Here is a 27,731-nt window from a genome sequence, read left to right as displayed (position 1 = left end):
CATCTCTCCCAGTTTGCATTCAAAGTTCTCTCTGTGTGTCTCTACCCTCTCCACTGCTCCTCTCAGCAGGTAGTTAGTTCCTGATGGTGTATGGCAGGGGTCCCTAACCTCCAGGCCACAGAGCAGGAGGTGAGTTTGAACGTAATGAGCTTGAACTATCCCTAAACCATATTCCCCTTCCCGCCCACCCCTACTCACTGTGAATGGAAAAAAATGTCTCTCCCATGAAACCAGTCCCTTGGCCCAAAAAGGTTGGGGACCGCTGGTGTGTGGAGTTCTCACATTGTATATTTCCCTTTCATCCTGCCCCACCCCCAGCAGTCCTGCCAGTACCACACATGCAGGAGATGCTTAATGAATGTTCATAGCCATGAATTGTCAAGTGTAAACATGGCTGAAGTTCCTGCCCCACCATCTTGGGAGAAGTTGTGCCACTCTATTCAGCAAGAGGTCTGACCTTCACCCTGTCACTGGGACACCAGCCCAGGTAAGCCCGGGACTGCTCGTCACTACAGCACACAGTCTTGTGAACAACTTATAAAGCTCTGCCTCCTTTCTTGTGCCCCACCTTTCACCCAGAAATTACTCCTTTCCCAGGACATCCTTTTTCCAAGACAGATACTCATCCTAAACTGGATTTGGGAGCTAATTTAACAACTCCCTGATCATCCCCTTTCTTCCTCATCTAATTGTGTTTATTTCAACCAGTATACAATTAAGACAATGCTTTTCAGGAGAACAGGCAGCCCTTTCTAGCTGCTAAGGAGAAGAGAAAAAGTCCTTTTGAAGAGAGATATTGATTATTTTCTGAACAGTAGCCATGAATGCAACTGAGTTAATGGGAGAAAATCAAGGGGTCAGCTGCGTCTGCCCTAGGACTCTGATTTTTTTTTTTTTGATTCTTTTGACTTGACAGAATCTTAGTTTTAGAAGAGACCCAAGCACCACTTAGCCCCCAGTAGGGGACCCTACACTTAGAGACAACCAACCTTTAGAACAAAGTTTTAATTGATATCTAAGCTCTTACATATAAAAGTGTCTCAGGTTCCTAAAGCATCATTAAAATGTGACACCATCATGATCATCCTAACTTAGAGATGCCATCCTTGGGGTCTCATTCCAGCTCCACCCCTCCCCAGCTGGGTGTGTGCCTTTTCCTCTCTGGACCTCACTGCCTCAAATGAGGATGCTGGATCACACCATCTCCCTAAATCTCTTTCCAACTCAAATACTCCATGATTTTGTTATATTGCACATATAGCAGCTCCCCTCCTTGGAAGAGGAGACTATGGAGGGTTTGTTCTTTGTCAAAGAAAATGAGTCTCAGAGAGGTTAGTTAACTTGCTTGAGCTTACACAGCTATCAAATAGTGGGGTCAGAATTCAAACCCAAGTGGTTCTGGCAGCAATGCTACCATATTTTTCGGACTATAAAATGCACTCCCCCCAAAATTTGGGAGGAAAATGGGAATGCGTCTTATAGTACGAATGTAGTTTACCAGCTCATGGGGGTGGGGGGCGGGGGGGAGCAGTGGTGGAGTGGGTTTTTTTTCCCCATATTTTCCTTCTCTAAAACCTAGGTATGTCTTATGGTCCGGTGCATCTTATAGTCTGAAAAATACGGTAATACTCAGACCCCACTCAGGTTTTGCCATCTGTCCCCACACTGACTTCCAGAGCAAAAGAATGCAGTCCAGAAGCACGTGTTGTATTTAGTTGTCCCTTTAACCTAGCATAGTTCTTTAGGCTTCCCTTGACTTTCCTGCTTTTCATACTTTCAACAGTTACAGGGTTATTATTTTATAAAATGTCCCTCAATTTGGGTTTGTCTGGTGCTTTCTCATGATTAGAATCAAGAATATCACAGAAATGATTCTTGTTCTTCCTATTGCATTCTATCAGGTGGGGTACATTTGATATTTGTCCCATTACTGGTGATGTTAACCTTGATCACTTGATTAAGTTGGTGTTTTCCAGCTTTCTTCACTGCAAAAGTCATTCTAATTCCCTCTGTAATTAAGAAGTATTTGGTGAAGGTACTTTGAGACTATGTAGGTGGTGGATTCTGAGATATTCCATAAAGGACATTTTATAACTGTTGGGAGTGCCACCAGCAGAAAGACCTCAGTTGTCAATCCCCTCTGGGGATTATTATCTTTGGCTGAAGATAGCAGCTGCTCCGAAAGCCACAGCTCTTGCGAGGTTGAACTCCCTACATAAAAGCCCAGCTCTTTTTCCCCACCCCGGGACAGCTCTGACTAGTCAGTCTTCGGGATGGTCTGTAGGTGGATGAGAATTCCCTTGAGATAATATTGTAGCTCAAATTTACCCTCTTATCTAACCCTGTACTTCCCTTCCCTTCCTCAGGGACCAATTCCAAGACCATCTCCTAATAAAATTCCTGTGGCTAGCCCCCATGTGGACACTTCCTCACCCTGTTTGGACTTCAGTCCTTTAAGCTGGCTGCCCTCTCTCTGTGCTCCTCACTCTGCCTAGGCTGTGGCACTGCACACTACAGCCCCCATTCTTTGTGGATGGCTCCTGGACCTGCTCAGTCTTTGCACCTATGCTGAGCCAGCCCTTATATAGATGCTTTGCTCACCTTGTATGGGGTCTGACCTCCTCCACCAGGCTGACCCTTCTCAGGGACTCCCTTCTCACTCACTCTGGACCATCCTTCCTTGAGGACTTCCCGTGCTTGGCTGCCCTCCCACCAAAGCCATCCTCAGCCACATGGGCTCTGAATCAGTGAACCACCTAGGCCCTCTCACCCTGAGGAGATTCCTACCTTCCTCAGCCCCATTTAAGAGGAGGAGCCTTCCCTTTCTGGAAACATTTCTGCATTAGCTCCTCAGACACCATCCTCACTGGGAACTCCCCCGGACTCCCTGATACCCACTGCAGTCTTATATTCTGCATCCTCCTCATCTACCAGACTCTACATTTTGGACTGCCCAGGGGCTCAGTTCTGGACTTCTTTCTCTTCTCTTACTCCCTGGATGACTTGGCTTTCTGGTAATTTCCATAGGCACAGATCTGGCCCTATTTTTTTTCCTCAGAGTAAGACTCAATTGCCTACTCTTCCCCTTGAATTTGGCATATAATGGGCACCTTATACTTAACATATCAAAAACAGAACTCTTTATTCCCTTCTACCTTACTCTCCTCCTCTCCTGTCTTCCTTGTCTCAGCAAAAGGCACCACAATTCACCTGACTGCTTAGCTGCAAGCCTGAGAGTCTTTCTTATTTACTCTTCCCTGTCCACTGTTTCCACCACATCCATCCTAGGCCAAACCACCATCTTTTTTCACTCACCCCACAAGCCACCTAGATGATTTTCCTCATTTTATTCTTGCCATGCCCATCCACACAGGAGCCACACCTATTTCTTTACACACATATCAAATCATAACACTCCCCTTATTGAAACTCTACAATTGTTTCCTATCACACTTAGAGACTCCAAATTCTCTCCATAGCTTATAAAGCCTAATTTGATATGGACTCATTTCTCCAGACTTCTTACCCCTTTTTCCTGCCCTCTGCTCACCAGCCATGAACACATCCAGCTCATTTAGACTTGTGGGTCTCATTTCATGTACCTGGAACCTCCTCTTTAAAGAAAAAAGATTTTATTTATTTTTAGAGAGAGGGGATGGGAGGGAGAATGAGGGGGAGAGAAACATCAATGTGAAAGAGAAACATCACTCGGTTGCCTTTTGCAAGCACCTGGACCAGGGGCCACACCTGCAACCCAGGCATGTGCCTGACTGGGAACCAAACCAGGGACCTTTTCCTTTCAGGACAACACCCAACCAACTGCACCACACCAGTCAGGGCTGGAGCCTCCTCTTAAACTCACCCCATGGCTTATTCAATCAGCCCTCTGCTCATGCGGCATTGCCTATCACTACATGACCTGTTACATGCTTGTTTGTGGTGGTGTCTTCTCTCTACTTCCATGTGGGCAGGGCCTGTGTTTGGGTCGCTGCTATGTTCTCAAAGGGCATTTGCTAAATAAATGAGTGAACTCAATCAGTCTGATCTGAGAACTTTTTGTGTGATAAAGGGCAGAAACCATTAAAGGAAATGAAAATATTTTGCAAACAATTTAGAATCAGAATTCCAACTCTGATTCCCTCATCTGGCTCTCTGATCAATCATCTTATTTGAAATTGATCACTAAATTTGTGTCATAATTTGACCCACAGTAAAATAAGCAAGACTTTGTTGTTTTACATAAGTGAAAGAACTCCTCCCTCTCAGCTCCCACCTCCCGGTCCCAAGCCTCCCACTCTAGAAAGCCATTTTTTTTTCTGAGGCCAGTGAAGGAGAATTTATACATCACAGGGTGTCTACAACACATTGTGTTTTGTTAAAGGCTCAGGTACACACGATGTGTAAGAGTACCCACGACAGTCCATCAAGTCACTATTTCTACCTCCTTGCACAGCACACTGAGCGTTAGTTCTGAAGGGGAATGGCTTATACACTGCCAGTACCACCCAGATAGCATGAAGGTACCACATGAAATGTCCAATTACCAGAAATTCATTTTCTGTTACCTCTTTGGAACAAGTATTATCAAAATATATGTCCTGCTATGGTAAGAGAAGCCATCATTCTTCTGAGAGGGCTCAGCTGAGATTCATTAGAAGGTACAGAGACTCTCTTTCCCAGTGAACTGTGGTCCTTCCACCTGGCAGATGCTGTACCAGGTAGAAGTGGCTAAGAGGCCAGAAGACTCAAAGTTTTAGCTGCCTCCCTCCCTCAGGCCCCTCCACTCCCAGGCACCCGGCACCTGACCCTTCCCAACACTGTGGAGCTGCGATGACTAGAACTTGACTTGTCCTTGGCACCTCTCTGAGAGAATCTCCTCACCCTGGTGCCCTGATGCCTGTTTATGGTGTCACTATACTGTTCATCATGAAGGCTAGAATTTCTTAAATCAGAGGTTCTCAAACTTTAGAATGCTTAAGACTCACCTGGAGTTCCTTTTAAAACATAGGCATGACCTTCCCCCCAGATTCTGAATCAAAAAAGTATGGAATAGGGCCAGATAATCTGTGTTTTTAACAAACTCCCCACTCTACCCAGATGATTTTAATGCTAGGGGTCCAAGGACCACACTTCAAAAAAAACACTAATTAATTAATTAAGTTTTTGGAGAGGGGGAAGGGAGGGAGAAAGAGAGAGAAAAAAACATGGATGCAAGAGAGAAACATCGATCAGTTGCCTCTCCTATATGCCACAGCCAGGGTCCAAACTCGCAACCTAGGCATGTGCCCTGACTGGGAATTGAACTGGCAACTTTCTGCCTTGTGGAATGATGCCCAACCAAGTGAGCCACACTGGTCAGGGCCAAGGACCACACTTTGAAAAATACAGTTCTATATTCATACTCGACACCTCCTTCATTTTCTATAACAAAATGGACAATAATGCCCAGTGATTTTTTTCATAAATGCTCTCATACCTAAACTTGCCTCATCACCCTAGTTAGTGTTCTGTGAGCACACCATGACCATGGCTCCCAGGGTCTTCCTGCTCCAAACCAGCCCCCCACTGGCACCAAAATACCTCACACCTTCACTCTGACCACCTGTTTCTTCTGCTCAAAATCTTCTCACTAGTCATAAATTTTGAGTCTTTTATTCTTTAGCCTGGCATTCAAGGCTCCAGAATAATATGTTGACCATGGTGAGCATAGGGGTTATCAAAAACAAGTGATCCTGGATGGTGGCTGTCTTGTCATTTGTTAATATAATAATAAAAAATGAAATGAGGACATTACAGGTGTTTAAAGTTACCATGGGTCAAGGATCAAGAAAGCCCTCATGCTCAGTAACTTCTGGGAAGAGACTTCTTTCTCTCACTGCTTCCCAGGTCCTACCATCCTGCCTTCTCTACCTGATGGAGGCACCCAGGTGCTCCTTGGAAGGTGGTCATTGCAGAAGGAGTACTCTTCAGTCAGAACAGAGTTTACATTTGGAAAGTCAAAGTAAGTACCAAGGGTGAAGGCCATGATGGAAAAGGAAAGAGAGGAAGGCAGAAAGTAGGGCAGAGAGGAACGGGGTGGGGTGTAGAGTGTGGAGGGACACTGAGATCCCATGAAATTCCCAGGCAGCAGGGTCTGAGAATGTCAGAAGCAAGCCTCTAAAGCTCACTCCCCAAACTACCATTCTAGCTAAGGAATTTACGGAGAGGACTGGAATAGAGCCTTCAATAGCAGCCTCCCATGATGGGGAGAAGGACAGAGTGCTCCCTCTAAAACCAGTGACACCAAAGAGGCAGATGGGGAAATCTCCTTACCTTCCCTCCAATCAGAAAGCAACACTGACAAGTGAGCTCTCCTTTTCTCCCTTTCCTACCTCCCCAATTCAGCTGAGCCTTAACCCTGCTTTCTCTGGGCATTTACTCTCCCCAGAGAATTATCTATTATCTGCTTGAATGTATTGGAATGATTAGATTTTACCATCAAAAACTTAATTGAGAACTTTAATACTGCTAAATACTACTGTGGAAACATGGATATTATTCAAGATATATGCTACAAAGAAAAGTATCAGCAATGCTGAGTTACCATAATTAATGATTGTGAAAAACAAATGAGAGTGGGTAGTGTCTGTTTTATGAAAATTTATGTAAGATAAATAACTGCAGAGGGCATTTTGTAATGGCAGAACAGATGGAAGAGAGTCTTTGGGTATGAGTATGACTGTGTAGGTCTAACTGGACAGGCAGTTTGAGCCCGAATCTCAGATGTCAGAGGCTATACAACCTTGGGCAAGTACCATCCTTTGGGACCAAGTAATCCACCAGGGTCCTTTGAGCAATGACATTCCAGCACTAAATTATAAAGTCCTAAAGAGCAGGGGCTGTGTCTCTCTGCATTCCCATCACCTAGCATAGTGCTCAGGGCATAGCAGAGAGGCTAAGAGCATGGACTTAGTGGTTAGGTGGACTTGGGTTTGAATTCTTCCTCTGCTAAACTAAAGGGTGGGTTTACTTACCTTCTCTAAGCCTCAATTTTCTCATCAGTAAAATGTGGACCAAACTATCACTTGGCTTATAGTGTTGGAAAACTAAACAAGAAAAGGCACATGAAAGGATTAGATGCTCAATCATATTTACTCAGAAAGATGATGAATCCTGAGCTTTAAACAATAAAACTTTTACAGACATTTAATCCTAGTAACAAAATCTCAAGGCTGGAATCCAACCATCTCTCTGATGTCTGAGTCCCCTCCCCAACCCAGCAGATCACCAGTTCAAAGTTCAAATGGCTCCTCCTTGTGTGTGTCCCCCCATCTATCTAAGACTATACCCTGAGCATTTTCCTTCTCAGACGCTTTAATCCTTCCTTCTTGCAGGAAGAGTTAATTTCTAAATCTGTAATTATTCTGGTCACTTTTTTTCTAACTAACCATCTGTGTCCGACCCAAAGCATTCATCTTTTATTACACAAAGCTGTCTATTGGATTGCACTGTGCCCAAGCTGGTTCAGTATGATTAAGTGGCTAGAGTCACTACAGTTAGTAAAAGATTGACAATCTGGAGTTAAAAAAAATTACTGTCAAATCCCCTTGACATATTCTTAGGTGGGCAAGAGCTGACGTAGTAAAAGCTGTAATTTTCCATATAAGGCTCCAGAAAAACTGATAGGAACAGGTGAGACTCATCTGTAGTACATGAACCATGGACTTTAATGTTAATATATTCATTCAGAATATAAAGTCACTGAGCCAGATAAATTCTGCCAGTACTCTGACATTCTCAGACCCTCTGCCTGCCTGGGAATTTCACAGACTCCTAGGACCCCTCCCCACGCTACACCTCACTAGCTCACCCAACTGGACTGATTAGAAGCAAAAGACATTATTTTTAAGGGAAGGTATTGGAGTTTCAAACACGTCTCCCACATACCACCAGGACCACATCAAGCTTCTCGGCCTTACCTCTCGGTTTTACTGGAAGGAGCGGGCACCCAGTTAGACTTCCTCTTCCCTTTCCCCTGGCTATAACTTAACTCTCTGCTTCCTGGCCTTCCCCAGGACCACCATCCCCATCTCCTCTGCTTGAGCTCCAAGGACCAGTGAAAATCCAGACCCAAGCTCAGGGAACATCCCCTGCTTTGACTCCACCTGGCCACTATTGTTTTGCTTCTTTGACCCTGAACCTATATGGCTGTGTGCCATTCACATGTCCTTGGGTGTATATATATCCTCTCAGGCCAGAAGTCTCCGATTCCTAGCACAGAACCTTGCACAGAGCAGGTGTTCCAAAACACTTCAATTTATTCTTGCACAAAATGGAGAGAGAAAAAGAAAAAGGGGAAGTAGAACAAGGTGGCCTGCAGAGTGCTTAAAACAGCTGCTCTGGCTATGAAATAATGGAATAGAGTTTGCATCTACCAGAGAGAAAAGAATCTAGCTACTCCTTGTTCTTCTCTCCACAGTTGGCTTGGAAGTATTTCTTTACATCTATTGGAAACTACAGGAATTAGGGGAAAACAAAGAGACGGAAGGTAGAGATCAGTGACGCTGTTATGGAACGCACTTTTGGCTGTGGCTCAGTACTGCTCCATTTAAAACCAGAAAAACAGTTGTCTGCATTTTCTCAACAACTGTAATTGAACAACAATTAAAAAAAAGAAATTATATATATATATAAAATATATATAAATATTAAAAAAATAAAAATAAAACCAGAAAACATCAGTATTGAAAATTATTCCACTAGTAGTACTATGGCAGGTGTGTCCTATTCATGCCTTTCTGCAGCTTAATGAACCCAAGTTCCAGAGTGGTCCTTAGAGATTTATTTCCACTGTCCCCAAGACCAGCAGGGAAGACAAAGCTGAGTACACCTGTTGGGACTCAAGGGAGGGCTACCACAGAGATGATGTGTTAGGCCAATTCTGGCTACAGATGTTTGTTTAAATGGAATCTCATTATCACTGGCATCTATCTTTCATTTTCATTTCTCTGCTTTTACTCGGATTTGGGCCCTTAAAGGGCAAATGGTTTCTACTTGAGCAAAGAGGACCCACACCCTGAAATGACAAAGGGGCAAGGAGTTAGACAACCACTCCCTCTTTCCCTTCTGTCTCCCCCCTCACTTTCCTGTTCTCTTTCTCCTCCCACCCCACGTGTGTCTGTTTCTCTGCTCTGTCTTTAAATTTCTCTCTCCCTTTCTTTCTCTTCCTCTGTTGTCTGTCTCTGTCTCTCCCCTCTCCCTCCTTGCTTCGGGGCGTGTGTATGTGCCTGTCAGTCACTCTTCCCTCTACATTATGCATGTGTGTGTCCTGTCTTTCTTCCAGTTCACCTTCTCTGTCTCCCTTGCTCCATTCTCATGTGGCTTTTCGGTAGTAGATCTAGCCTAGGAGCCAGGACACCTAGCTTCTGGTCCTAGCACTACCATTAACAACTGGCTGTGTGGTTATGACCAAGTTACTTTACATCTATGGGCCTCAATTTCTTCAACCATAGAATAGGTTAGACTGGATGCTCTTTCAGATCCTGACAGCTCTGAGACTTTATCACTGAATGAAGTGGAGCTCAGTAGACCCATGAAACCGTTGCTCTTCTAGAAAGAGAAGAATCATGCCGAGGGTCCCAACAGCACAGGCACCAGGGGGCGCCCGAACACCACTCAAAGAGGATGTGACCAACAACCCAGACAACACCAAGGGAGGATTTTACTACCTGCTAGGCAGGCACTGTGCTAAGCCCTGTACTTGTATACCATTCAGTCCGATGAGATAGATACTATGATTGCTCCTACTTTAGAGGTGAAGCAACTTGCTTAATGTCACAGCCAAGATCTGTCAGAGCAGGACTGAAACCCAGGCTTTCTGCCTCCAGAGCCCATACATGCTCAATAACTAATAATCTGTGATTCTCTATGGCCGCAGCCACTGATTCTTGCTCACAAGCTTCGCACTTAGGCTGCTGAGTAAAAAAAACATCTGTGCGCTCCAAATGTGCTCAGGAGTTTTAGATCCAGACTAAAGTGGTTCAATCAATTCTCTCCTTCAAGACACCAACTCTGCCTTGGCTGGTGTGGCTCAGTGGATCGAGCACCAGCCTGAGAACCAAAGAGTCGCTGGTTTGATTCTTAGTCAGGGCACAAGCCTGGGTTGTGGGCCAGGTCCCCAGCAGGGGGCACGTAAGAAGCAACCACACATTGATGTTTCTCTCCCTCTCTCTCTTTCTCCCTCCTTTCCCGTCTGTCTAAAAATAAAATAAAATCTTTTTTTAAAAAAGACAGCAACTCTGACTTCTCCTATCTCTGCCTACAACTATTCCATCAATACTCCATTGCCCTGCACACTGCCATGCTCTCGCAGAACAGCCCTTTACTTGCAAATGTGCTTGTCCTATGCCATTCTAACCAACCAGAGATCGTGCCAGAAGCTAGTGAAGTACTGGGCCAGCTGCAGAGGCTCAAGCTTGCTGAGTAACGGATGAGCAACAGGACACTCTGTGAACACCAAGGATGTGTTTCTGTGCCCTCCGTCTGGGCTGTAATATCTGGGGCCCTCAACACTTTCCCATCACAGTTCCTGCAGGCAGACTGCAGCTATTCACTGGCAACCACTGAGTGTGTTCGAAGGGAGGCCTGAATGATGTCATTTCACAGAAGCAGAAACTGGGGTCCTCCAATGATAATTTCAGCTAACATAAGCAAAAGTAAAGGGAACCCCAGCTTCATGGCAGACACAGCTAAGAGCTGTGAGGGCACAGACAAGAAGCAGCCATGGTTCCTACTCTCAAGAAAATACTGGAATAGAGGACATAAAACACGAAAAATTGATAAGTATATCAAATGTACATAATAAGTATATAAAATATATTAAAAATGATAAATATATAAAATGTCTGGGAGTCAGGAATGAAAGTCCAAGTCCTTCCCTTTACCCATCAAGTGCGTATGTCCAGCACCCTTCCAAAACACCAGCTCAGACACCTGTTGGGCACTAATGGTTGTCTGGGGCTCAGGTAAGCATTGGAAATCATCACCAGGTTTGGTAGCCCTTGTTTTTCACATTTTCCTTTGTGCATCTGTCCCACTGTCAGACATGTTGAGACAGAGAGTGGGACGATGGGTGAATGAAGTGATGTTTCCAGAAGTCACATTCACATAACCTGAAAAGGACAATGGAATTAACCATCTTGGGGAATTCAGTCTCATGGGACATCCCAACCCTACCACATCCACATCATAATCTTCTGCTTGCTCTTCCTCAATGCCAACAATTTGATTTGTACAGTAGAGATAAATTAATGGAGTTCTAGAAATGCTCTCATTTTTCAGAGTATGATGTAGAATAGCCACAGATGTAGCTTTCCTAGCTTTAGTGTAGATATCCCAGTGGCCACAGGACAGACTAACAGTTCCCAGATAGTCCAAGTCTGGACACCACCCTGCTGTTGCAGAGGCCTTTTGCTTACCCTCCTCGCAGCCCCTCTGCCCCTTTCCAGCACCCATCTCAATACAACAGCCATGCAAACAGAAGGAGGGCAATGAGCACAGCAAGAAAGCTGCACAATCCATTGACCAGATAATCTCTGAGAGTCAGTCAGAGTTCACTGAATAGTAACGCCCACTCTGTGTGCCTTCAGAGGCTGGCACCTCCCTCCGCCTTAATCACAGACAGACTCTGTGCTCTCCTGTGCTCAGGAGTGATGTATTTCTCTGGACAGCTCCAGACAGCAGAAGCAGGCAACAGACTCATTTGCTTCTCCACTCCCAGCAGGCCTCACAAGGGTTTCTGAGCTGGGACTGGTCTGCCCTGAGGCTGAGGCATTGCCTCTAATGACTCAGTCATCGCCCTGGTTAAAGAAGGGGGACTGCAAGGAAGTTAGTGCAGCCCAGGAACAGGGACACTCCTGAAAGTCTGTTTACTCCTGGGACTCACTGCACAGCAGCTCTGCTGCCAGAGGGCGTCACAGCCAGTGATAGGAAACCCTGCTCTCCCTCCACCCTGCCTCCTTCTCAGGGCACCCACCACCAAGGTCCCTCCCAACAACAGCTGTCAAGGGAATCAGCACTCCAAAGACATGGCCAGCTGGCTCTCAATTTTCCATGTACAGGGTGGGACAAAAGTAGGGTTTACAGTTGTTCATACGGAAAAAAATACAATAATTAGTAAATAATAATACGAGAATAAACTCTGTATTTTGTGGATTCACACACTGTAAACTTTTGCCCTACCTTGTATATTTTGATACACTTTTGGATTACACCTGGTCAATACCACAGAAGGAGAGGGCAACATCATTTTATTTGTATAATTTTGAACTTACGGGGTTATAGAAAAGTCTAATAACATTGAGTGCCCCCACTCCTGCCTCTGCCTCTCACAGTGAACCAGCAGGGAGGACACACAAAGCCTCCATCTCACTCTTCGGCTCCCAACCAGCTCTCCCTCCCCAAACATATCAGTCCTCAGAGCAAAGTCCCCAGAAATCCCCAAGGAGACAAAGTATGAGAGAAAAAGAATGGGTTATTTCATCCAATAGGGCACTTGTGGCAAGACTGTCCTTTTAAAGTCAAAAACATAACCATATTTTTATTATTTGTGGTTTTAAAAAAAAGCCACGACTGGTACAATAATGCAAAAAAGACAGATTAAGCCAGAAATAACCTCTGATTATGGGACATACAGGCATCAACAACTCACGTTTTAAATCTGGTTTCCCAAGTCCAATCTTGCCAAACAACCCCCTAAAGGCCTTATATCTCACCCCAAACCCCACTCTAACAGGCCACCTGCACTCCTGATAAAGAAATGAAGTCATGTTATGTGAGGCCCAACCCAGACAATGCTCAGATAACCCTCAGGCCCTTGAATCATGCAGAAAGCTCATGAGTGAGGGTCAAGCTCTCCCCAAAGAAAGCTATGTCATATGACTGCATAGAATTGCTATTCCTCAGGCTGAGTCTCCCTTCTCAAAACCACAGGGTGACAAGGCCCTGTCTATAGAGCTACTTAGGTAAGAAGGATGCAATTAACAAGTCCAGATGGTTTTTCTGTGGAGGAGGATGCAGCTGGGAGGCTGAATTGCCCTCTTTTCCTAAATCGGGTTATCCCAGGCCTGATCAGCAAGGTCAGGTACTCAGCTGTCTGCCTGCCTGGGATGGATGCTGGGTGTGGGGCCTGTTACCTGCTGGACGTCCTGCTGGAAAACACAGAGCTGCAGCCGCTGGTGGAGCCGCACCTTGCGGTGCTGCCAGATGCTCTCAAGTCGCCGCTGATGGTGCAGCACCTCATGTACCACATCCAGTACCTGGTGCACTGCCTTGGAGTAGTTGGCTGTGGCTGTGAGGGACTCAGAGTTCCCAGGACTCAGGGGACGCTGAAGCACATCCAGAAGGGCCTTGCCATCCTGGCTGACCTGCAGGAAGGGAAGAGGGTCACACCAAGGGAATGGAGTGGCTGACAGGGCACAGGAAGGAGGGTCTGCCTGGGGTTCTGGACTAGGACTAAGGATCTCAGTCCTAACCAGACCCATGACAACCAAGGAATGGGCCAGCCAGAGCTGCCATGATGCCCAGCCCATAGTGCATGGGAGGCCAGAGCACCCAGAATCCTGGGACAGAGTAGCCACAGGGGCAGCACCCAGGTGTCTGTGACACTCTTGAATCAGTCTCTCTCCTTGAATTTTAGCTCCATGCGGGCAGGGACTCTGCCTGTCTCCCAAACACCTGGAACAGTGCCTGGCACATAGTTCTTGACAGATATTTTGGTTGACTCACTGCCAGGTCAGGCAACAGAACTCTTCTTCACCTTCCTCTACCTGGCTCCAAACTTCTAGATGTGTGATCAGAGACAAGGTATCTAACATCTTTGGGTCTCGGTTTCCTTGTGTAAGGAACTTGTAGGGATAGTAATGGTACACACCTCAGGGTTGTGGGGAGGATTAAATGAGTTAACACATGCAAGGCACTTAGACTGGAACCTGGCACATTGGATTGACTACCAACTCTATCTTCATCAGCATCATCACCATTTCTCTCTCCTGTCTTCTTCATTTCCTTGCCATTTTCTTCTATACCGGTCCCTCTTGCTCTCCTTCTATACAACCCCCTTTTTCCTCCTGTAAGTGGTCTTATCCCCATCTTTTCAGAATATGCAGAGTAAAGGAAGGACCCTAAGACTGTGGACACACCATCCAGCTCCTGGGTTACCCAACACTCACTCTCAGTGCTGATACCAGCACAGGAGATGTTCCCTGTCATTCTGCATTGCAATCCTGGCATAATTATGGGCACCACAAATTCTGGAAGCTGGCATCATATGATTGACACCTGTGGCTCTCCAGTGCTCGGCATTATCTCTCTAATCTAATACAGTGGTGAATAGAGGATTGATAGGAATTTTAAAACCCCAAATTAATTTGGTTAACAATAAAATCAAAGTTGGTTTGCAGTGAAATGGTCTTTTTGTGTCAGTGAGGTGTGGAAGGAGATGTGCTTCCCAAATGGGAAGATGTTGGTTGGGCTCGCAGCCCCCCCCCCTCACATCCCGATAATAGCTTGGGTGAGGGTTCAGGAACAAAGAGGCAACTGTAGCTCCTCCTGCTCATGGAGCCACAGAAAAGCCTGTGGGGCTGGAGTTGATTAAGAGGAGGGCTGGGAGGGAGTACACCTGAGATGAAAGAGGAAACCTGGCTGGAGGAATACAGCTGATTTGGGCGACCACCATTACCCTTGCCTCCAGAGACGTGAATAAGACAAATATCCTATGGCTAAACCCAGTAGAGCTGTCTTCAGGGAATTCTAAGCCAGTGATGACCCGTGGCACTGTAATATGTCTAGGGTGGTCAGAGATGGAGGGCCAAGTCCTGAAACGAAGTCCACGTGAGTTCCGTCCTTGCCCTCAGTTCACATCTGTGGGAGGCAGAGACAGCCCACTGACTTCTGAAGAGGGCTTGAAGGGTCTGTGTCACACAATGCTAGGGCCTGAGAATAAATGGGGAGAAATATTCTATCTATATTTATAATTACACTCATACCTTATATATGTGAAACATGTGAGTACAATATTAATTTCATTTGTATACTCTATTTTTGTATATTTAATAAGTAGTAAATTTAGAGATTCTTGACCCATGGGCAGAGGCACAGTTCTGTTAAAAGAGGAAGCCTTGTGCCATTTGGGTCGACACTGATGAGATCAAAATTGGCTCACCAGCCTTCCTCTCTGCTTCCTATATTAACAAAACCTGTTAGCATTTTCAGCACTTACTATTGCCAGGCACTGCCAGACACACTGCACCAGGTGCATTATGTGCATTATCTTTATAACTCTTAAAAACTCCACTGTGAGGCAGGTATTATACCTTTATTTCACAGAAGAAGGAACTGAAGCTTACAATGGTTAAGAAATTTGCCCGAGGTCACACAGCTGGTAAGGAAGCCAAGATTCAAACTCAGTTTTGACAGTGGCAAAACCCTTCGGTTTCACCCAGAAGTCACTGGTTCTTTGACTTCAACATGCACCAAACTCATCTGGGATAATGTTTAGTAAAATGTAAATTCCATGTCCCACTTCTTGACTTTCTGATTCAGGCTGGGGCAGAACCCAGGAATATGGACCTCTAACAAGCACCTCAGGTGAGTCTGATGTCCATGGTCCAGGAACCCACTTTGAGAATAGTGCTCTAACTGACCTTGCTCCAGAAGGAACCCATGGGCCAAATATGAATTCACTTTCCTCTCTTCATCCAGTTTCCTTAACCAGCCCAACTCTTTATATCCCTCAGCCCACCTCCCTCAGAGTTCATACCAGTCAGCAAATCTACTTACCTGTGTACGTCCACACAGATGCACCTATAAGCCCATTTCCTTTTACTATGCTATGCAACGAAAGAAAGAAGGAGCTCCTACCCTTTGTGACAGCACGGATGGAACTGGAGAGCATTATGCTAAGTGAAATAAGCCAGGCGGTGAAAGACAAATACCATATGATCTCCCTTATAAGTGGAACCTAATCAACAAAACAAACAAGTGAGCAAAATATAACCAGAGACATTGAAATTAAGAACAAACTGACAGTGACCAGAGGGGAGGTGGGAGGGGATAATGGAGGGGGAAGTGGGGAAGGGTTTTCAGGAACATGTATAATGGACACAGGGACAAAACCAAAGGGGGCTAGGATCAGGGGTAGGAAGTAGGGATAGCTGGGGTGGGGGGAGTGGTGGGGAGCGGAAAATGGAGACAACTGTATTTGAACAAAAATGAGTTTTAAAAAAATTTTTTTCCAATCTTAACTCTGAATAATGACCCAAGCCTTTGATTTTTCAGAGGAAGAGTCTTTTAGTTTGTCTTTCACTTCCATGGCAGCTTCTCCTACAAACACCCTATGGTGAGTTTTCCTCTGGACCTTCTGGTGATGAGCTGCTTCACAAAAAGGGTGGCAGGCTCCTGTATAGCAGCCAGAAAGCAAACTCCAGAGGAGCAGTGTTGCTTTTATATAGTCCTTCCCCAGAGAAGAGAGCCCAATCTTCACACATATCCATTGGTGTCTGCTGATGGCCCTATTTTTTCTGCCTCCTGGATGGAGACACCATCATTCATAGATCCAAGATCTTAAAGAGTCTCCAAAGACAGAAAAATAGCATCTAATCTTCTTAGTCCAACCTGGGCTTTTCCAGAGTGTGCAGGCCAGTGTTCTTGCCACCCACCCACATCCACACAAACTCAGTACACTTGGGTGTCCTACTTGGTTCTCACCTCTGTGTAGGCCTGAGTCACCTGCTCATACAAAGACTGGTGGTGGTGGATTGCCAGCTCCAGGTCCTGCATCTCGGATGGCAGGCCACCTTCACTGCACATCTTGCACCAGGCATCCACTCCCGACAGGAACTGGAAGGAAATGCCAGCTGGGTCAGTGTGGGGCACTGGGGGTGGGCAATGGACAAATTATTCAGAGACCTTGGGAAGAAGCGTCATCAGGACCTCTGGAAGCCTTCAGAGGCCACTGCAGAGGGTGGAAGTTTTTCTTTAACTGTACAAATATTAACTCCCTGTAAGAAGTAAGACCCAGTACCTGTTTAAGAAGTGTGGTTTCTACAAACAAAGATGACTTTTATGAAACTGCTGGGGGTGGGAGTCATCTGTATGTTCAACAGATTATATCCACATATTGACTATAAAATACAGGTGTGCAAAAAGCTCATTACGTTACATGTATACATTAGAGCACACTCACAGGCACATGTGGGGGGCTACTCTTAATGTAATGGAATGTTTCCATAAAGGTACATTACAGTGTGTACATTGAGTTGTGAAGAGGAGCAAAGAGCATATAATACAGGCCCCTCAGGCCCCTCAGGGAACTCGCAGAGACCTTTCCCACAAGGAATGGAGATTGACCCTCAAGAAGACCACTACTGTTGGGTCAGTAGCCTCAGGGGTGAAGGAGGGGAGGGGCAGCTTAGGGGGACAGACTGTACTGTGCCTATGGTAGCAGTGGCTCCTGGAATGTGATATATATAGACCTTGACAGATATCAAATTATTTAAAAATGAAAATTAACAACCGTGGAAGACTATAGGTTTCTGTGCACAAATTGTGAGCCAAGTGAAATCACTCAGATTTATTAGGTGGAAAAACACACCTTTAAAATGCAAATAATTTCTCACCCAACAGTCTGGAATGGTTTTTGTCTGTGATTCTTCTTGCCTGGGTGCACAGCTCCATTCAAATTAATTGCCTAGATACCTTTTTATCTTATTGCCTAGAACAGCCCACATGAGGACAATAAAGAGCTGCCTAAATGAATGCATTGAAAAATAGCCTTGAATCCATTGTTGGGTGTGTTTTTCCCCCTAGCTAAATAGAATCATAGTTATGAGTTTCCCTGAAGAAGTGGTAATATCTGAGGAAACCACATTAAAAATAGATACAATTAAAATTGCTTCTGATCCAAACTAAGTCAGGAAACATCAGCAAGAAGCTTGACTCCTCCAGCTATTCTCAGTCCTGGCACTGCGTTTTCTGTACCCACACACACAAACATACACGAGTGTATCATAAACTTTACTAACATAAGACATACGTGGCACAGAACTTACACGGAATAATAACATACACAGTGCTCTTTATTGTAATTCCATGTAGCCAACTGACTCTCACAGGATGCTTTTGTATGTAACATACTTGCATAGTTGTGACACGAAAGGTGATTGATAATTTCACTTATGATTTCTTTTCACGGAAATAATATTTATTTTTTTAATTTATTTTATTGATTATGCTATTACAGTTGTCCCATTTCCCCTCCTTTATTCCCATCTGCCCTGCACATTACCTCCTGCCTGCATTCCCTCTAACCCCTTAGTTCATGTCCATGGGTCGTACATATAAGTTCTTTGGCTTCTATATTTCTTACACTATTCTTAACCTCCCCCTGTCTATTTTGTACCTACCATTTATGCTACTTATTCCCTGTACCTAGTCCCCCATTCTCCCCCTCCCCCTCCCCTGCTGATAAATATAAGGAACCAATCTGCCTGGCAATGGCAAATGTAGCTCAGCCCTATGAGAAAGCTCATAGGTGCGTTGTGTCATGCAGGATGCCAAACCCACAGATTGGCTCCCCAGTGGGAAATCAGACCTGCATTATATCGAGGCTGCTTTGTGACTTCCTCTTGCTAAAACTCCATCACCCTGAGTTCCTGAAGTCTGTGCTAATTCTCCCAAGGACTGAAGTATAACCAGACCAATTACTCTTACGGTTCCCTTGCATTTGCAACAACTTTTCCTTGTTAATCTGTAAGAAGTAATCAGTAACATCCTTCCCGTTGCTATCTGTAAAAAGTAATTACCTAAAGTAAACCTAAGTACAATGAATGAAAACCTTCTTTGATGTATGTTATTAGAAAGCCAATAAAAGCCTGTCAAGGCAAGGGTCGCGGCACTCTCAAGAGAGTGGCTGAGGTATTCTGAGGCGCTCTCCCCTTGAGAGAGTTCCCGTGCCGTCCCTTTTTATCCACAGGACTCGGTAGTCCATGTGAATTTGTCTCATCTCATCCACAACGCCATGGACACTGCGGGCTGGTCCACATCAGATAACCCTCCATGTGATCTCCATTTCTGTGATTCTGTTCCTGTTCTAGTTGTTTGCTTAGTTTGTTTTTGTGTTTGTTTTAGGTTCAGTTGTTGATAGTTGTTTGTCGCCATTTTACTGTTCACATTTTTTATCTTCTTTTTCTTAGATAAGTCCCTTTAACATTTCATATAATAAGGGCTTGGTGATGATGAACTCCTTGAACTTGACCTTATCTGGGAAGCACTTTATCTCCCCTTCCATTCTAAATGATAGCTTTGCTGGATACAGTAATCTTCTATGTCGGTCCTTGCCTTTCATGACTTGGAATACTTCCAGCCCCTTCTTGCCTGCAAGGTTTCTTTTAAGAAATCAGCTCATAGTCTTATGGGAACTCCTTTGTAGGTAACTGCCTCCTTTTCTCTTCCTGCTTTTAAGATTCTCTCCTTCTGTTTAATCTTGGGTAATGTAATTATGATGCGCCTTGGTGTGTTCCTCCTTGGGTCCAGCTTCTTTGGGACTCTCTGAGCTTCCTGGACTTCCTGGAAGTCTATTTCCTTTGCCAGACTGGAGAAGTTCTCCTTCATTATTTGTTCAAATAAGTTTTCAATTTTTTGTTCTTCCTCTTCTCCTTCTGGCACCCCTATAATTCAGATGTTGGAACGTTTCAAAATGTCCTGGAGGTTCCTAAGCCTCTCCTCATTTTTCCGAATTCTTGTTTCTTCATTCTTTTCTGCTTGGATGTTTCTTTCTTCCTTCTGGTTCACACCATTGATTTGAGTCCCAGTTTCCTTCGCATCACTATTGGTTCCCTGTACATTTTCCTTTGTTTCTCTTGGCATAGCCTTCATTTTTTCATCTAGTTTTCAAACAAATTCAACCAATTCTGTGAGCGTCTTAATAAGCAGTGTTTTGAACTGTGTATCCGATAGGTTGGCTATCTCTTCCTCACTTAGTTGTATTTTTTCTGGAGCTTTGAAGTGTTCTGTCATTTGGGCCATTTTGTTTGTTTGTTTGTCTTGGCGCATCTGTTACTTAAAGGGGCAGAGCCTTAGGTGTTCCCTGGGGTGGGGTAACGCTGGTCGCTGCGCCGTGAGGCTGTATGTGGGGGAGGGGCCGAGAGGGAGCAATGGCGCCCGCTCCACTCTCCACTGGGTTTCAGTCACTGCCTCTGCTACCCACAATCAAATTGGGCACCTCTGGTGCTAATTCCCGAGTGGGTGGGCTTGTGCACGCCCTATACCCCTGTGGGTCTCTCCAATGACCTCTCCTGTGAGGCTGGGAGTCTCTCCTGCTGCCACCCCAACCCCCACAGGCTTTTTCAATCAGAGGTTTGAGGCTTTATTTCCCCACGCTGGCGCCCTGGGTTACGCGGTCTGCTTCGCTCCCCACTGTTTGTCCGGGTTTATCTGTGTGCCAATGTGGGGCCGCGGGGTGCTACCTGCCCCTCTGCCTGCCCCGTTCTCCGCCACTCTGAGTCCGGCCCTCTCGGTTGATCTGTGCGTGAATGTGGGGCCACAGGGTCTACTAGTGGTCAGACTGCCTGCCCCGTCCGTCCCACACTCCGCCAGTCTCGGTCCCACCACGGCAACGGGAGTCCTCTCCACCCTGGTGCCTGTCTCTGCCCCTCCTACCAGTCTGGATGTATGTTTCTTTTTCATCTACTTGGTGTCGGACTTCCTTGCCGTTCGATTTTCTGTCAGTTCTGGTTGTGCGAGGAGGTGCAGTGTGTCTACCCACACTGCCATGTTGGTTCTCCTGGGCCTTTTTTTTTTTTTTTTTTCTCTTGGCACACCTTTTACATAGTAAGGGGCCAAGCTTTAGGTATTCACCAGGGTGGGGCAACCCACGTTGCCGCATCGTGGTACTGTGTTGGGGGGAGGGGTCTGAGAGGGAACAATGCCACTTGCTCTGCTCTCTGCCAGTTTTCAGTCACTTCCCCCACTACCCACAAGCAAATTGGGCCTTTCTTTTTTTTTTTTTTACATATATTTATTGATTATGCTATTACAGTTGTCCCATTCCCCCCGCCCCCCACTCCACTCCATCCTGCCAACCCCCCTCCCTCCCACATTCCCCCCCATAGTTTATGTCCATGGGTCATACTTATAAGTTCTTTGGCTTCTACATTTCCTACACTATTTTTACCCTCCCCCTGTCTATTTTCCACCTATCATCTATGCTACTTATTCTCTATACCTTTACCCCCCTCTCCCCCTCCCACTCCCTTATTGACAACCCTCATGTTCTAGTTGTTTGCCTAGTTTGCTCTCGTTTTTGTTTTATGTGTAGTCGTTAATAACTGTGAGTTTGCTGTCATTTTTACTGTTCCTATTTTTGATCTTCTTTTTCTTAGGTAACTCCCTTTAACATTTCATATAATAAGGGCTTGGTGATGATGAGCTTCTTTAACTTGACCTTATCTGAGAAGCACTTTATCTTCCCTTCCATTCTAAATGATAGCTTTGCTGGATACAGTAATCTTGGATGTAGGTCCTTGTGTTTAATCTTGGGTAATGTAATGATGATGTGCCTTGGCGTGTTCCTCCTTGGGTCCAGCTTCTTTGGGACTCTCTGAGCTTCCTGGACTTCCTGGAAGTCTATTTCCTTTGCCAGATCGGGGAAGTTCTCCATTATTTGTTCAAATAAGTTTTCAATTTTTTGTTCTTCCTCTTCTCCTTCTGGCACCCCTATAATTCGGATGTTGGAACGTTTCAAGGTGTCCTGGAGGTTCCTAAGCCTCTCCTCATTTTTCCAAGTTCTTGTTTCTTCATTCTTTTCTGGTTGGATGTTTGTTTCTTCCTTCTGGTCCATACCACTGATTTGAGTCCCAGTTTCCTTCTCATCACTATTGGTTCCCTGTACATTTTCCTTTGTTTCTCTTAGCATAGGCTTCATTTTTTCATGTGTTTTTCAAACAGATTCAACCAAGTCTGTGAGCATATTGATAACCAGTGCTTTGAACTGTGCATCCGATAGGTTGGCTATCTCTTCCTTGCTTAGTTGTATTTTTTCTGGAGCTTTGAAGTGTTCTGTCATTCGGGCCATTTTTTTTGTTTGTTTGTTTGTCTTGGCGTGTCTGTTACTTTAAGGGGCAGAGCCTTAGGTGTTCACGGGGCGGGGTAATGCTGGTTGCTGCGCTGTGACGCTGTACGTGGGGGAGGGGCCGAGTGGGAGCAATGGCGCCCGCCTCACTCTCCTCCGGATTTCAATCTTTCACTCCTCTACCCACAATCAAACTGGGCTACCCTGGTGCTGGTTCCCGAGTAAGTGGGCCTGCGCACACTCTAGGCCCCTGTGGGTCTCTCCAACAACCTCTCCTGTGAGGCTGGGAGTCTCTCCTGCTGCCGCCCCAACCCCCAGGGGCGCTCTCAATCAGAGGTTTGAGGCTTCACTTCCCCGAGCTGGAGCCCTGGGTTGCACGGTCTGCTTCGCTGCCCGCCGTTCGTGCGGTTTATCTGTGGGCGAATGTGGTGCCGCAGGGTGCTACCCACCACTCTGCCTGCCCCACTCTCTGCCACTCTGAGTCCGGCCCTCTAGGTTTATCTGTGCAAATGTGGGGCCGCAGGGTCTGCTAGTGCTCGGACTGCCTGCGCCATTTGTCCCACACTCCGCCAGTCTCAGTCCCCGCCATAGCAACGCAAGTCCTCTCCACCCCGGTGCCCGTCTCCGCCCCTCCTACCAGTCTGGATGAACGTCTATTTTCTATTTCCTTGGTGTTGGTCCCCCTTGCTGTTTGATTCTCCGTCAGTTCTGGTTGTGCAAGGAGGCGCAGTGTGTCCACCTACGCCGCCATCTTGGTTCTCCCCCGCAAATTGGCCCTTTCTGGTGCTGATTCCCAGGTGGGTGATTTTGTGTGCTTTCTAGGACCCTGTGGGGTCTCTCCAACAAACTCTCCTTGACACTGCTGCCTCAACCCCCATAGGTTTCTTCAGTCAGAGGTTTTGAGGCTTTATTTCCCTGCATTGGAACCCTGGGTTGTGCAATCTATCCCGCTCCCCAGTTGTTCCTCCCGGTTTTTCTGCACACAAATGTGGGACCACCCCGTCTGCCAGCTGCTGCCTTGCTGGGAGTCCTCTCTGACCAGCTGCCCATCTCCGCCGCTCCTCCATGTCTGAATGAATGTTTCTTCTTTAACCCCTTGGTGGTCGGACTTCCATTCGGTTTGATTTCTTTCAGTTCTGGTTAATTTTTGCTTTTTAAATTTGTTGTTCTTCTTTTGGTTGTGCAAGGAGGCACAGTGTGTCTACCTACACCTCCATCCTGGCTGGAAGTCAGTTTCACTTATGTTGGTGTAAAACAAAAATGAAACTACCTCAAGACTTATGTCAGAACATTACTTGTTCATCCATGATGTGAGGGACTTCTGTGCAGAATGGAATAATAGTTTCTGAATATCAGAAGAATATTTCCTTAATTCTGTGTGCCATTCATAATGTAAGAGCTACAGACAAGACACATTTTTACATTAGGTCTGCACTATAAAATTTCTTCTCCCTCATTTTTTAAGACCCTAGACAATGAATAAAACAATAAATCCAGCCTTGGTTGGTAGCATTTGCTGATTTCCGTGGTGTAAAACTCCTACCTTGGTCTGTTTCAAGCTCCCAATGTGACACCACCAAATGTGGAGTCAGGAAGAGATGACTGGTAGCACACATGCACGGCATTTCCACCACAGACACAAATTTCCAAATAGATATAAATAACGTCAACAACCTAGATAATGAAATGTGGCAAAATAAATGGGAAATAATGAGTTTTAAGTATTTATTGGCTTTGTCTTTAATATGACATAGTTAATTTAAATTTAGCTTAAGTAATGCTATATTTAATGACCAGTTCTCAAAATTCCTGCAATTTTAACAACTAGACCTCCATGATCTGGTTAGAGTGAGCTCCAGCACACGCCTGGGTCTTAGGCAGATCATTTATTCTCTCCGAGCTTCAGTGCTCCTCTCTGTAAAATGAGTTAGTGATGTCACTGGTCAGTACCAGTAAGTAAATGAGAACCAGTAATTGTTATTTCTAGCTACTGTGTTATTGTTATATTATTATTATTATTATTATTATTATTATTATTATTATTATCTATAGCAAATGCTTCATGTAAAATTAGATTCCCCCTGCTCTCCGTACTCTTATGATCAATTCAGTTTCACCCGTTTTGTCCAAGCTCAGGGAACACAAACTAGGCAGGCAATCAACACACACAAGTACACACAACAATACACTATCCAGTAGCATGTAAACAGACTCTGGGTTTCTTCTTATTTAGATGATAAACAAAGCCACCAATGTTTCTTTATGTACACAGGGGCCATGAAAGTGGGAGACATGGGTAATTGTTTCAGCTACTCATCAGGGTCTTCAGTGTTTCAGAGAGAGGAGGAGCTGTCTACAAAGTGTATATCCTCCCACCCTTGCCACCAATAGCAACCTCTGCAGCTCCCTTGGCCTCACCTGCTCAGCCTTCTGGTGGAATACTGCAGACATGGCAAGGATGGTGCTACGTTCATCCAGGGCAGCCGCAAAGCTCTTCCACTCCTGGTCCAGCTGTGTGGAAATCTGCTTGATTTGCTGTGAGGCATAATGACCAGCCTCGGAGAGGCGAGAAGCCACGGACATGATGCGGTTGATGTTGACATAGGCATTCTGGAAAGCAAAGCAGAGTGAGTGCATAGTGGGGCAGGCTGAAAAGGCATCCACTGAGCACTTTTGGGGTGGGCATTTGGGAAAGCAAGCTACCTCAAATAAGAATTATGAGACAGGATGGTATAGGACACACTAGCATATCTGTTTTTGGCCCAACAGAAGTCTTTGTTTATGATAAAGTTTCCACAGATAGTAGGTAAGATAACTGATGCTTTTCATTCTGGGGATCAGCATAGCTTTTGTGTCAACTACTAATGCACACAAATGCAGTCATTTTGCATGGAATACCTTAGTAAACCTCACTATCATCTTTGAGGTCATGCCAATGGGGACAGTATGGTACTTCTAAGAGTTACTTTCTTGCCTTGGCTGGTGTAGCTGAGTGGATTGAGCGCGGGCCTGGGAACCAAAGGGTTGCTGTTCAATTCCCAGTCAGGGCACATGCCTGGGTTGCAGGCCAGGTCCCCAGCAAGGGGTGTGCAAGAGGAAACCACACATTGATGTTTCTCTCTCTCTCTCTCCTTCCCTCCCCCTCTCTCTAACTAACTCTTTTAAAAAAAGTTACTTTCTGAAAGTAATGGCTCAGACTAGGGCAAAAGCTGGAAGAGGCCAAAACATCTCTCTTAGGAAAGAACTGTACCCAGGGCATTATTGCCACCTACAACAGGGCAGCAATGTACACCAAAAAGGGTAACGAAAACATGTTATGTGATAATTCTACATCTTCCTAGCACCAAGGAAAGACTTTGCTGTCCCCATGCCACTGCCTCCACCAGAAAAGCTGGGGCACTAGCCATCAGTCAGGATTTAAATAAAGAGAACACCTGAAGCCACAACACTTTCCCATGCTAAAAATAAGATCAATGGGACCTTTTTTTAATCTCCCCTTGACTTAGGAACAAGTCCCCACCTCACCCCAAAAGGTATCTGTGGGGATCTCCTGGTCCTACTGACTCTTTTCATCTTGTGTTTTGTTCACGCTCATTCCCATCACTGATTGCCAATTAACACTCATGACCACCATGTATGCTTTTTCCTGCTGGGCTAGCAGAAAACTCTCCAGGAAGGAACAAGACCAAAGAAAATCCCCACTAACATAAGACTAGTGAGCATGGTTACTTTTTAACTGCTACCTCGTATTAATTGTCTGAAGTGTCAAAACAATCAAGGAATATTGTGGCACTCACAGAGAGCTTCTCTGATCCACAATGTCTGTCTAAAGAAGGATGTGGGTGACAGGTGGCTTGTACATCTTTGTTTTCTGCTACAAATCCTCTCAAATAATAATAAATATTCTTCAACAACTGCATTTTTCTCTTGGTCCCATTAGCTGACGGGTACCTCATTAATACTGGGTAAATTTAATGAAGGTTCTTTATTCTTCTTTCCCTCTTCCCTCACGGTCCCTATTCACCTTAGCTTTCCCCTGAGCACTCCATCCTAAACCTGAGCCAGGTGGTTAAGGTCTCTCTTCATTTAAAAGGTCTCTGTGGAAGTTTAACAGGTTCAGTGACATGCTTGAATACAAATCCATCCTGATGTCTAATGACCCCCATGCATAAGCTTTTTCTTTAATCTGGCCTGGGATCTTTCTGACATAGTACACTTCCTTTAATAGACTAGAACATTACCAAGACTTATTATTTGAAATAATGATCCTTCAGAGATTTAGGAATCATTATCAGCCCTGTTTTCTGAGTTAGGACATAGATTCTACTTAAAATTAAACTCTATTTATAGAACTGACAGAAAAACCAACTCTGCACTTAGAGGGAAAGAAAAGGAAAAAAGGCATGTACTGATTTTAAAAGTTCTCTCTTCTCAGGGAATAACATGGATTTCCCCAAATTTCTTGCTTGTGTCTTTGTCTTAGTTTGGGGTCCCCCAAAGCAGATCCTGAGACAAGGATTTGGGGCAGATGGTGTATTTGAGTGTGATCCCAGGAAAAACAGTGAGGGAGTGAGGATTCAAAGAGGGCAGAGAGAAAAATGAATACGATATTGTGTTCATGAGTGGGCTGCTACTATGAGCAATTGGGAGCCATCCCTCCTGAAACTCTCTGAAACACTGTGCAAAACACACTTCTGAGATGTCCCACTGGGAGGTGAGACGTCTAGGGTATTTATACACCAAGTCCCATTGTTCACTGTTGAAGGTCTCTACTGGAGTAACTCCCTGGCATTTCCAGCCTGACCTATACACAGGCCAACCACACTCCCCAAATCAGAGTGACCATGGGCAGAGAAACACAGGAAGCTGTCAGTGTGGGGGAACTGTCTGCACAGGACCCTCAGGGCAGGCAAAGTGGATATGGGTGGGGCATGGACAGTGTTGGATATAGCCGTCCTTCCAAGCCGGGTTTGAATCTTGGAACTCTCTCCCTCACATGTATTTATCCAGATCTATCTAGGGTTGTTGGGGTTTTTTTGTCTTGGGAAAGACCTTCAGCCAAATGGGAAGCAAGAAAACCATTAAGAGCAGGGCACTAGCCTATCTCCAGGACCCCTCATATACTTCTTGTGGATGCCTGGCCCTCTGTCATTACTGCCTGTTTTCATTCTCCCCCACAGCAAACATAGTGAGGCATATATCTCCTCACTTTCAGAAAGAAGTTTCCAGCTATTAGAAATGTCTAACTGTGGTTGCCTTCTTGAGGCTGTTAACACCTTGTCACTCATTCAAATATTTATGGAGAGTGAGCCAGGCTCTGTGTTGGGAGCTGTAGGAGATCAAAGAGGAATGAGACAGGATTCCTACCCTCAGGGGATCACAGCTGAGACTGAAGAAAAGTCCTCAAGTAAATGAAATTTAAAGCAAAATGAAATTAAGTGTTTTGACAGAGGTAGAGGCCAGTCGCTGTGGGGATGCAGAGGGAAGGGATCTGAACCACTGGCCAGGGTGTGGGGAAGGGGCTTCCCGCACAGGAGGTGGTGGTGAGGTTGGCCACTCCCCAAGTCCCCCACAACCCTGAAGCTTGTGATCATAAATGAAAGCTAAAAGCAAACAAACAAACAAA

At 45.3% G+C, this 27,731-nt stretch overlaps 1 protein-coding gene across 17 annotated transcripts in view; it reads right to left on the bottom strand.

Annotated features, from left to right (window-relative positions):
- KALRN (kalirin RhoGEF kinase) overlaps positions 1-27,731 on the bottom strand; it is an 838,419-nt gene that overhangs the window by 376,389 nt on the left and 434,299 nt on the right. For 16 of the 17 annotated variants that reach the window (XM_053918456.2, XM_053918443.2, XM_053918448.2 and 13 more), the window contains exons 7-9: positions 24,524-24,715; positions 16,744-16,875; positions 13,173-13,403 (exon numbers count right to left, since the gene is read on the bottom strand). In XM_053918456.2, coding sequence (XP_053774431.1) covers positions 13,173-13,403; positions 16,744-16,875; positions 24,524-24,715 — 555 coding nt within the window. Of the gene's footprint in view, positions 1-13,172; positions 13,404-16,743; positions 16,876-23,648; positions 23,766-24,523; positions 24,716-27,731 lie in introns of those variants that run through there. The other variant, XM_053918450.2, reaches the window with a different exon arrangement.

This window comes from Desmodus rotundus, chromosome 2 (assembly GCF_022682495.2).
Source record: "Desmodus rotundus isolate HL8 chromosome 2, HLdesRot8A.1, whole genome shotgun sequence".
Taxonomy (NCBI): Eukaryota; Metazoa; Chordata; class Mammalia; order Chiroptera; family Phyllostomidae; genus Desmodus; species Desmodus rotundus.
This window is presented reverse-complemented; position numbering and strand designations above follow the sequence as displayed.